Source organism: Salmo salar, chromosome 14 (genome assembly GCF_965601325.2).
Source record: "Salmo salar chromosome 14, fSalSal1, whole genome shotgun sequence".
NCBI classification, from domain to species: domain Eukaryota; kingdom Metazoa; phylum Chordata; class Actinopteri; order Salmoniformes; family Salmonidae; genus Salmo; species Salmo salar.
The window spans coordinates 31,581,536-31,594,022 of NC_138304.1; the positions used below are offsets into that span (position 1 = coordinate 31,581,536).

The 12,487-nt window shown below is 42.7% G+C and overlaps 1 protein-coding gene across 4 annotated transcripts in view; it reads left to right on the forward strand.

Moving 5' to 3' along the window:
- LOC106569162 (phosphatase and actin regulator 1) overlaps positions 1 to 12,487 on the forward strand; it is an 87,111-nt gene that overhangs the window by 30,481 nt on the left and 44,143 nt on the right. Inside the window, exon 1 of one of the 4 annotated variants that reach the window (XM_082960898.1) lies at positions 632 to 1,319. The exons of 2 other annotated variants lie outside the window; for them this stretch is intronic. In XM_082960898.1, coding sequence (XP_082817024.1) covers positions 1,010 to 1,319 — 310 coding nt within the window. In that variant the 5' untranslated portion in view covers positions 632 to 1,009. Of the gene's footprint in view, positions 1 to 631; positions 1,320 to 12,487 lie in introns of those variants that run through there. One more of the 4 variants, XM_082960899.1, reaches the window with a different exon arrangement.

Here is a 12,487-nt window from a genome sequence, read left to right on the forward strand (position 1 = left end):
CTAGTTTATTGCTAAAAAGGATGAGCTATAGGCCTATTGAATATTCTTGCCAGGAACATTAGTGCTAATGACTATCTATCTATGTATATTACAAGAATAGTTGGCACAATGGCAGATAGATACATTAATTAAAGTAAGCAGGCTACTAATTACATTTCTTCTAAAATGACAAGATAATTTTGCTTCGTGCACAAACATTTTAATATCTCTCCTCTCCAGCAGTGTGTGTGTGTGTGTGTGTATGAATGTGTGTGTGTGTGTGTGTGTTTTGCTATAACGGCACATTTTATCATACTGTCTCTTAGGATGAATATTTAACACTATCATAACAAGATCAGCAGTGAATTGCATCTGAACTGTAATAAAGAGCATTGCATTACTTTTTCAGCTTGAATTGTGTTGAATTGGAGTATAATTGCCTGTCCAATCAAGTATGAGAAAGTTCTCTATCCAAACTTTCATGTAGGCCTATAGTTGGAGCCTATAATCATTCATGTCATTATCAAGTCTTGGGATTTGGTTCAAAACCGTTACTTTCTTTCTGTCTGTAGACTATATTACTGCAGGGGTGCGCACTGGGTAGGTAGCCAATCATATGCTCACTTGCGGATTAGTTTTGCAGACGAGGATGGGTATTGAGGGAGAGACAGGCACAGCAATTCACTCACTCTATTTCACTATCAGTCATTATTTTGGGACAAGCTGTAAAGTAGCCTATAGCAGCAATGGTCTACAGCATAGTATAATAATATCCGTGGTTTTGAATTCTGCCCTTGGCATTGCGGAGTCAGCCCGGTGTGAGTGAGCGAGATCGGAATCAAGGTACAGGTTTGGAATTTACAATATTATATCTGACGTCGTTGATAAAAGAGAAGAAGGGGTTTAAGGAAGCGCTCAAGATCGAAAGCCTTGCGATTGGTTGAGGTCAGGTAGGAATCGGGGAGCCGTTCGTTTAAAACCCCGTGCCCGTATGCCTTGCGTTTAGACGCAAATTCATTTTCGTCTATCCATGTTCAAATCGGGCAACTACCCCATGGCGGCGGATCCTGCGCCTACCACCATGCATGGGAGTTGGTTCAACAACACGGGCTACATGGAAAACAATATGCCCGTGGCGGTGGAGAAACCGAAGAAGGCATTTTACCTGGTCAGAATGATGTCTCTCAACAACAATAAGAAAGGGCAACAAACCAAGCATCAGCAAACCAACCACCAGCATCACCAGAATAACAATATGCCCTTCATGATACACTGTCACATCGGAAAAGAGATCAAACACATTTGCAGCAACTGCAGTCGCGGGAACGAAACCCAGGACGGTGAGTAGTCTAGCGGCATATGAACGCATTATGCCCATATATACAGTCATTGATTGTGGCACATAGTCTCGCTTCATCTCTGCTGGCCATCAAACAAACGCTGGTTTCATTGAACACGCTCAATAGGGAGGGGGACACATGCGTTCTTGTTTGTCCATTCCGCAATTATATGTCCTAGAGATATGAGGTGAAAATGTCTTGATGTGTTTAATCCTGGTAACATCAATCACAGGCGCGCAACAATTCCAGTTGAGGCTTGACTGCATTGCTCTGTGTAATCGAGGAGGCTATGCTCTGTAGGCTACCTTCTTTACCATATTATTTACACTCCCTTCATTAGTAAATCAAAGTGTATTGGTGGCGTTAACGGATTTGAAGCTGTTATCGCAGATGGAGCTACAAACAACAATTTCGCTGCAACAGTGCAATAATGCCTTCCAAAAAAAATAAAATGTGTATGTGTGTATATATGAGCCATGACTAGAATACATTATATACATGAAGGGGGTGAAACGGCTTGTAAACATTTAATCAAAGTGAAGTGTTCAATGACTATGTACATTGGGCAGCAGTCTCTAATGTTCAGGGCAGGGTACTGAGTAGTAGCCAGCTAGAACAGTGACTAAGGTTCAGGGCAGGGTACTGTCCTAGTCGTGACTCTAAGGGTCGGATGGCCTAAAGATGGAAGCTGTTTCTCAATCTCTCGGTCCCAGCTTTGATGCACCTGTACTGTCTCAGCCTTGTAGATGATAGCAGGGTAAACAGGCCGTGGCTCGGGTGGCTGAGGTCCTTGATGATCTTCTTGGCCTTCCTGTGACACCGGGTACTGTAGATGACCTGGAGGGCAGGCCCTGTGGCCCTGGTGATGAGGATCAGCGTGGCGGAGGTGTTGTTGCCTACCTTCACCACCTGTGGTTGGCCCATCAGGAAGTCCAGGACCCAGTTGTGCAGGGATGGGTTCAGACCTTGGGCACTGAGCTTAGAGGGCACTATGGTGTTGAAGGCTGAGCTGTAGTCGATGAACAGCATTCTTACATAGGTATTTTTCTTGTCCAGGTGGGATAGGGCAGTGCAATGGCGATTGCGTTGTCTGTGGATCTGTTGGGACGATATACAAATTGTAGTGGGTCTAGGGTGGTGGGTTAGGTGGAGGTGACATGGTCCTTAACTAGCCTCTCAAAGCACTTCATGATGACCGAAGTGTGTGCTACGGGACAATGATCATTTATCTAGTTACATTCGCTTTCTTGGGGACAGGAACAATGTCGTCCCCACTTGCTTCAAGATGTCCAGCAGACCGGGATATGGCGAGATTGAATATGCCTGTAAATACTCCAGCCAGCTGGTCTGTGCATGCTCTGAGGATGTGGCTTGGAATGCCGTCTGGGTCGGCAGCCTTGCGAGGATTAACGTGCTTAAACTACTTACTCACTTAACTCTGTTGCATTAGGGACACATTTCACAATGCAACAATTTGTAACAACATCACATAGTTTTGCACTATGTGTAGTGGGTCAAACAAATGCATCATGAAAAACAGGCAGCTACAATGTGTTATTTCTGGCAAAAAGCGGTATGAAACAATGTAGCAGCAGCTATAATAGAATAGCTATATGGCATTGCAGACTTAAAGAAATTATATTTGTGTAGTGTGTTTGACAGGTATTTTTTTGGAGCAGGTTCCTGGTGTGGTGTAGAATTGGCCAAGAGCCTGCTTCCCCCCCCCCCCCCCCCGACTCCACTACCCAAAATCCTCTCCTCCTACTGAGTAGCACCTGAAGTGGTCATTCTCAGTCCCCTGCTGTGCTGTTCCACTCTATCCCCACCCCACCCTAAGCCTGCATGAAGCCAATATGATTATGAGGATGTAAAAAAACACGAGGGTACAGTCTCCAGTACCCAGATTAATATTTGTTCAAGGACTAGGCTAAATCTGGCACTCTGGTTCTGGGTAACTGGCCAGAGGAGTATAGATGTGTTTATCAGGGAATACATGCTGGTAAAGAAACACTAGTGATATTGTAGCCTATGTTTTTAAAGCCCTTTTATCTTATTCTTACACAGCCTTTGTAGCTTTCTCTTGAGAGTTTTTGTTGAGTTGGAAGAAGAGTGTGACTTTGCCGCAAAGTACTTTTTATTCATTTGGCTGCTGCTCACGCAATATGATGAGTTCTGAAGGATGTCTCGAGGATGTTTGGCACGTTAACGGTCAACTATGGGAGTATCTTTCACCGAACACAGATTAAAAATAAACTGTCACTTTCAATTTGCATCCCTGTCAACAAAACTAGGAAGTGTGTGGCTGGCTGTTCTCTCAAATGCAGAGTTGACAATGGTTAGTGAATTCTGTTTTTCATTTTGGACTTCATTTAAAGTAATTTGAAACATCACCTGGATTCAATTAGCATTGAATCTGATCTATTTATAGACAGAGCTGTGGCAGGATTGTGTATTTGAGTAATGGTCTGTTACTGGTTTCACTGCATTCATGTCCGCCTTGGTTCTGAATGAATCTTGCTAGAGCAGTGTTTCCTAAACTCAGTCCTGGTCACCCCGAAGGGGTGCACGTTTTGTTTTTTGCCCTAGCGCTACACAGCTGACTTAAATATTCAACTCATTAGTCCTTTGATAATTTGAATCCGCTGTGTAGTGCTAGGAAAAAAAACAAATCGTGCATCCCTCAAGGTCTCCAGGACCTAGTTTTGGAAACGCTGTACTATACCATATAACCTTAACCCCAGTAGAGCTCCTGCGGTGATGTCATTTGAATTATGAACGCTGTGGTGGTGTGACGCTGTAGTGACTGACGCACTGTCTCCTGTCCCCGAGCTAGAGGTCATCTCATACATCTGAACTACAGCCCCATGTAGCAATCAGTTATCACTTTTAGAGCTGAACTGTGAGAAAGTAGCCTAGTGATAACTGAAGTGGCAGATTGCATGGCTCTCATCAGGGCAGTATATAATATAATTATCACTATGGAACTGTTATAGGCCAAAGACTGCAGGTTGGTTGTCTATGGGCTTAATTACTGCTTCTGTAGCCTGTGTGTAATAATTTGGTGGGTGCTTATTTCCTATTTCACACATCTACAAGTGTGTATTATACGCATGTGTGAATGAGATATGCAAAAAACATTTCCAAACTCCCCCTGAGACATCCTCAGAGTGGGGCCAGGGTCAGCCATTTACCAACAGAGTTTTGTGTACAGTAGGCTACAACGGTAGAGACTGGGATCTGTTTAGACAACCTTACCCCCCCCCCCCCCCCCCCCGTTGTGTTGACATAGATTCAGCATGCTTCTTGAAAGACTGCGTTGCTTCATCTTTTTTTAAACTGTCAGATTGAGAGGCAGGGGAGAACATGGCCCACTTCTTTAGTGGTCACATGATCACTGTCTTCTACTTGTTTATTTTTTTTTTTTTATCTGCTGTTTTGATAAACTCACAATATGTAAATAAATCAGTCTATTTATGCTGCAGGCAATACTTTTTTAAATATTTTTTTTAAATCACCCCAACTCTTTCTGCCACACCCATCTGACGTTGCTGCTCAAATTCAAGCCCTGTGCTCCGTTGTATGCTTTAAATCAGGCATGGCCAATTGGTATCCCCAATTCCCCTGCATCATAATACTTTTTAGCAACTGTCGGGGTGTCAACTTACTGTTACTAGTTGAATACACAAGCAATTTAAAAATGTTGTATTTTTGGGGCGATCTGAACTTGTAGTAATCATGGTTGAATTACTGACCAGGAGGCCCCCATTGATCATCAGATATCATATTAAAAACTGGTAATTTCTCTCCAACCCATGGCAAAATGAGTAGAAGTGCATGAAATTATACTGAACAAAACTATAAATACAACATGCAACAATTTCAAAGATTCGACTGAGTTAGTTCATATAAGGAGGTCCGTCAATTGAAATTAATTCATTGGGCCCTAATCTAGTGGTTAGAGCGTTGGGCCAGTAACCAAAAGGTTGCTGGATCAAATCCCCGAGCTGACAAGGTAAAAAATCTGTCGTTTTGACTGTTCCCAAGGGCGCCGACATCGTGGATGTCGATTATGGCAGCCCCCAGCACCTCTGATTCAGAGGGGTTGGGTTAAATGTGGAAGACACATTTCAGTTGTACAACTAGGCATCTCCCTTTCTATGGATTTCACATTACTGGGCAGTGGCACAGCCATAGGTGGGCCTGGGAGGGCAAAGGCCCAGCCACTGGGGAGCTAGGCCCAGGCTTTATTAGAGATTGAAAAACTCCTCAGTTTCATCAGCTGTCCGGGTGGCTGGTCTCAGACGATCCCGCAGGTGAAGAAGCCGGATGTGGAGATCCTGGGCTGGCGTGGTTACACGTGGTCTACGGTTATGAGGCCGGTTGGACGTACTGCCAAATTATCTAAAACGTTGGAGGCGGCTTATGGTGGAAAAATTAACATTACATTTTCTGGCAACAGCTCTGGTTGACATTCCTGCAGTCAGCATGCCAATTGCACATTCCCTCAACTGAAGACATCTGAGGATTTTGTTGTGACAAAACTGCACATTTTAGAGGCTTTTTATTGTCCCCAGCACAAGGTGCACCTGTGTGATAATCATGCTGTTTAATCTGCTTCTTGATATACCACACCTGTCAGGTGGATGGATTATCTTGGCAAAGGAGAAATTCTCACTAACAGGGATGTAAACAAATTTATCCACAATTTGAGAGAAATAAGCTTTTAGTGCATATGGAAAAAATTCTGGGCCCTTACATTTTTATTTCGGCTCATGAAACATGGGACCAACACTTTACATGTTGCATTTATATTTTTGTTCAGTATAGTTATACAATTGCTAAATGTTCTCTCCGCCCCATGGCAGGATATCAAGTTGTTTGTCAGTGCCTAGTAGTTTAACCTACTAATAACCTATTCATTTATGGTGGAGCAAATCTACACTTTCCTTGCAGTTGTAAAGATCGTGGGTCCCCCTCAAGTATTTTTATTTTTTTATCCATTTTTGCACTTCCCTACTTGTCGTTTACCAAATTAACCCCCTCTCTGGCAGACTTGTGTTTTATCCTCTGCTTTCCCTCTGTGGAGTGTCTCGTCCAAGCTCCTCCTTTTCGCTCTCCTCCTGGCTGTCAGCGGCAGCTCAACAATCCCAACCCGTTCTCTCAAATCGACCCCCACCCCCAATCTACTCACGCGCGCACACACTCCCATACAGACTACATGCTGACCACACCGCCCGCGTCACGTGTGCTGAAAAATACATCTTATTCAATCATCGCACACATCAACGAGCGTCTGAGTTCCATGCGCTAAAATAGGACTTGGTTCTGTTTGCAAGTCCCACCTCCTCATTGGTTTTTAGGAGCATATACCCACATGGGTGATTTGAAAGATGAACTGAGGGCCACACTCCAGTCCAGTTGGTGGTGGTAATGCATCTTAAAGTTGGTTGCCAACTGCCATAAAATCCAAAGAAGCCTGAAGGACTCGGTTTACCCTTTTATCTGTAGATGAATTGTTGGAGTAGAGGCCCTTGTGTATTTCAGGTAAAATAACAACCCAATGTTTCTATCCCAGGACAAATTAGCTAGCAACAGCAAGCTAGCTAGCTAAATTGCCATAAATGTTTAATGTTCCCAAATTAATATACACTGCTCAAAAAAATAAAGGGAACACTCAAACAACACAATGTAACTCCAAGTCAATCACACTTCTGTGAAATCCAACTGTTCACTTAGGAAGCAACACTGATTGACAATACATTTCACATGCTGTTGTGCAAATGGAATAGACAACAGGTGGAAATTAGGGACAGGGACCACAGACCACTTCTCAGTTCCTATGCTTCCTGGCTGATGTTTTGGTCACTTTTGAATGCTGGCGGTGCTTTCACTCTAGTGGTAGCATGAGACGGAGTCTACAACCCACACAAGTGGCTCAGGTAGTGCAGCTCATCCAGGATGGCACATCAATGCGAGCTGTGGCAAGGTTTGCTGTGTCTGTCAGCGTAGTGTCCAGAGCATGGAGGCGCTACCAGGAGACAGGCCAGTACATCAGGAGGCGTGGAGGAGGCCGTAGGAGGGCAACAACCCAGCAGCAGGACCGCTACCTCCGCCTTTGTGCAAGGAGGAGCAGGAGGAGCACTGCCAGAGCCCTGCAAAATTACCTCCAGCAGGCCACACATGTGCATGTGTCTGCTCAAACGGTCAGAAACAGACTCTGAGGGCCTGACGTCCACAGGTGGGGGTTGTGCTTACAGCCCAACACCGTGCAGGACGTTTGGCATTTGCCAGAGAACACCAAGATTGGCAAATTCGCCACTGGCGCCCTGTGCTCTTCACAGATGAAAGCAGGTTCACACTGAGCAAGTGACAGACGTGACAGAGTCTGGAGATGCCGTGGAGAACGTTCTGCTGCCTGCAACATCCTCCAGCATGACCGGTTTGGTGGTGGGTCAGTCATGGTGTGGCGTGGCATTTCTTTGGGGGGCCGCACAGCCCTCCATGTGCTCGCCAGAGGTAGCCTGACTGCCATTAGGTACCGAGATGAGATCCTTAGACCCCTTGTGAGACCATATGCTGGTGCGGTTGGCCCTGGGTTCCTCCTAATGCAAGACAATGCTAGACCTCATGTGGCTGGAGTGTGTCAGCAGTTCCTGCAAGAGGAAGGCATTGATGCTATGGACTGGCTCACCCGTTCCCCAGACCTGAATCCAATTGAGCACATCTGGGACATCATGTCTCGCTCCATCCACCAACGCCACGTTGCACCACAGACTGTCCAGGAGTTGGTGGATGCTTTAGTCCAGGTCTGGGAGGAGATCCCTCAGGAGACCATCCGCCACCTCATCAGGAGCATGCCCAGGCGTTGTAGGGCGGTCATACAGGCACGTGGAGGCCACACACACCACTGAGCCTCATTTTGACTTGTTTTAATGACATTACATCAAAGTTGGATCAGCCTGTAGTGTGGTTTTCCACTTTAATTTTGAGTGTGACTCCAAATCCAGACCTCCATGGGTTGATAAATTGGATTTCCATTGATTATTTTTGTTGTCAGCACACTCAACTATGTAAAGAGAAAAGTATTTAATAAGATTATTTCATTCAGATCTAGGATGTGTTATTTTAGTGTTTATTTTTTTGAGCAGTGTAGTTGATTCAGAGTTTGTTTTGATATTTCAACCTGCTTGTCCTGAGCGGATCTGTGTGGACAAAATCAACATGCGCACGCAAGTGGTGTGGCCAACATACATGCATACATACATACATACATACAGTTCCTCTCTCCCCTTGGCCTCTTTCTTACATCTCTCAGAGGAAAAATGACAATTTATTGTATTGCTTTTCGCATTGACTTTACTGAACTCTGGAGAAAATGAACATTGTCAGATGTACTCACCCAGCAACAATGTGCTTTCCCCTCCATTAGACATTGTGTCTGCAGGAACTCGCTCTTTTTCACTCGGTCCACTCATCCAAGTGCCTATGTATTTGTGTCATGATGTGAACAGTACGAACTTGTTACTAAGTCTAATGGTTTTAAATGACTATTGTCTGGAAACTCACTTGTAGAATTCACTTGCAGTAGGTCTCTTACAGAGACTCAGTGCAAGGTTATTAAAGAGGTGCCTAGTTATTCTTCTTTTGTTGATATTAGGTAACGTGCAATCTGGCCCTGATATGCAATGTCTCCAAACCCCCTCTGATTTTATATCTAGATCTGGTCTTGATATTTTTCATTTAAAATGTACACAGCCTGTTATCTAACGTTGATGGAGTTAGGATTTAGGCAAAATCAACTGATGCTAATGTAATTTTATTTTCTGAAACCTGGCTCAGCAAGTCTGTTCTTGATAAGGCTATTTGTATAAATGGTTACAATGTGTATCACACTGATGGAGTTAAGGTGGGTTTGGCTATATGTGAAGACTAAAATCCTTGTAAGTGTGGCTATTTGAAACTATTTGTAAACAGTTGGAATTTCTTGCTTTGAATCTTGAGGTTTCAAAGGATCTCTCTATAACTGTGATTAGCTGTTATAGACCCGCCTCTGCTCTCTGCATTTTCTTCTCTGATGCACCTTATGTCTAAACTTCTTTACAGTGAAATGATCTTGATTGGTGATATCAACTGGTGTTTGTTAAAGCCGGTGTCTGATGCATTTTAAAATGTTTTGTAATTCTATGAATCTTACCCAGTTGATTAACTCACCCACCCGCCAAAATGTCCAGAGAAATTTACCCTGATTTGATATTGACAAACGTTCCATGTAAATATTCTGTGGTTGGTGTTTTCTGTAATGATTTAAGTGACCGTGTGTGCTGTTGCTGTTAAAAATACTAAGGTTCCTAAAACAAACCCATGTTTAATTCGTAACGCGTTTTAATGCTTTCGTCATGATTTTGTTTTATTTTGACTGGAGCAAGATTGTGGAAATTCTTTCATGTTTTTTTCCCAAATAGTCAACAAACATTCCGCAGGTTCTGAGATAAAGGGCGGGATAATCAATGGGTTTTCTTCTGAGCTGTTTTGTAGTATTCACAAATATAATCTAGCCTGGGCTAAAGCAAGGAAATCATGTTCTGATGCTGATTGGCTTCTTTTTAGGTAGATATGAAAAAAGTGTTAATCTCTTCTCAGGAAGGCTAAATCTGACTTATGTCTGTTATCACTGATAGCCTGAATGCTTTGGAAGGCTATTAAGTCTGTCTTGTCAATGTAATGTTAATGAATTACCGTCATGTGTATTGAAGGACTCTGTTGCTGTATATGACAACTGAAATGCTGAATTGTTTCAATGAGCACTTTTTCTATCATCAGGTAGGCTGTTTGATTCAGTGTCCTCTGTCTCTGTACAACCCTGTGTGGATGAACCGGTGAGAGCTGGTCAAACTTCTTGCTTTTTTTCCATTCTCAGTGCAGAAGGTACATAAAGCCGTGAAATCCTTAGATCAGAGAGAGCCTGCAGGTCCTGATTCTTGACCCCTGATTTCTTTTTTATTTTTTAAGTGGCAGCTGATTTCACAGCTGAACCACTTACATCTGTTCAATCTAACCCTGGAATGTAATGAAATGCCAAGGATCTGGAAATCAGCATTTGTCTTACCACTTTTACAAGTGGGTTATCCAACTCCTTTTAAATAATTATAGGCCAATCTCAAAGTTGTCACCCCTGGCGAAAATACTTGAAACCCTTGTTAGTGAACAGCTAAAGTAGAGTTACTGTAGTATATAAACTATTTGAGCAATGTACCAATCAGGCTTCAGGAAGAAGCCTAGCACAATTACAGCAGCCAGGAAGGTTTTAAATGATATCACTGAAGCCCTTGACAAAAAAACAGCACTGTCTCAGAGAGAAAGTAAGGCTTTTTACACACACACACACACACACACGAGATGGCAGCTTTCGCTTCTAGTCCTCAGGAAATTGTGCAGTATTTAAAAAAAAAAAAAAAATGTATTTCTTACATTGTTAGCCCAGAAAACCTTAAGTGTATTTACATACAGCTGGGAAGTAGTATTGGATATCAGAGTCGTCAACTTACCAGCACTACGACCAGGAATACAACTTTCCCAAAGTGACTCATTTGCACCTCCCAGGGCATTTGAACTGATTCCAGAGGCCGACCAAAAACAACGCTGCCGGAGGAGAGGGTGCCGGCGCGGTCTTCTAGTGAGGTTTTGGCTGTGCACACACCGCTTCCTAGTATATTACTTGCTTATGTCCAGTCCCAAGTTAACAAAGTCGCTTAAAATCGTGGCAAGAGATATCCGGGATTGTAACATGCTCTGTTCCACGGAAACATGGCTAGCTGGGGACATGCTGTTGGAGTCCGTACAGCCAACAGGATTTTCAGTGCATCGCTGTTTACATATCTCACATTACTCAACTCATATGTATATACTGTATGCTATCTATTGCATCTTAGCCGCTCACTGCTCATCCATATATTTTATACTTATATTCTTATTCCTTTACTAGATTGTGTGTATTAGGTTTTGTTGTGGAATTGTTAATGTTAGATACTGCTGCACTGTCAGATCTAGAAGCATAAGCATTTCACTCGCAATAACATCTGCTAAACGTGTATGTGACCTATACAATTAGATACAGTTGATCATGTTATACTGAGGCAGAGATTGTCGAGCGTAGGTCTTTCTGAGCATGGTTTACCATCTGATAGAACTCAATTTGATGGGCTCATATCTGTTAAATTGTCTTTCTGTAATGGTGTGCCCCAGGGCTCTGTACTTGGTCACCTCTTATTCACTATTATAAATAATTTAGACGTGCAACTTCACTTATGCTGATACTGTTATTTATTGTTGTACCTCGTCTCTTTCAAAAGCTTTACAGAACTTGCAAACTGCTTTTTATACTGTTCAACATACCTTGTATCAATTGAAGGCCATCCTCAATGCTGACTAAATTAATGGTGTTTTCTAAAGCAAGAAATGGACCTCTGCATCTTTCACCTTTTACTACCTCTCAGGGCAATGAGATTGAGGCTGTAACCTCATATCTCTACACTAAAGGTTCTCTATATATCTATATCTTGGACTTGTAATTGACTGCCTTTAAAAAAATATAAAAAATGTGCATATTCAAAAACAAAAAATTGAAGCTGAGGTTGGTATTTTATTTTAGGAATAAGGCCTGTTTTTCTTTTGAAGCCAAAAGGAGGCTAGTATCGGCTACATTTATGCCTATACGAGACTATGGTGATATTTTATGAATACTTCCGCTCAGTGTTTGTGATAAATTAACATCCTTTACCATGAAGCATTGAGATTTATTTTAAACTGCAAAACGCTTACACACCACTGTGCATTATATACCAGGGTTGGCTGGCCTTCTAGTCACTCATACTTTTATTTACAAAGCCATTTTGGGTTTACTACCATCTTTTATTTGGGCATTTTTATTCTTTAGACATGTGGTTGGTACTTGCTTCGTTCGCAGGACTATCCTGCTAACTGTTCCAAATGCCCAAACAGAATTTGGTAAAAGAGCTTTTATGTACTCTGTGCCATCGGCTTGGAATGCCTTACAAAATAGTTATAACTGAAAGAACTTGTCCCGATTTGATGTTTTTAAATCATTGAAGGATTTTGAGACTGATTCCTTGACCTGTCAGTGTTTTTAATTAGCCGTTTTATGATTTTGT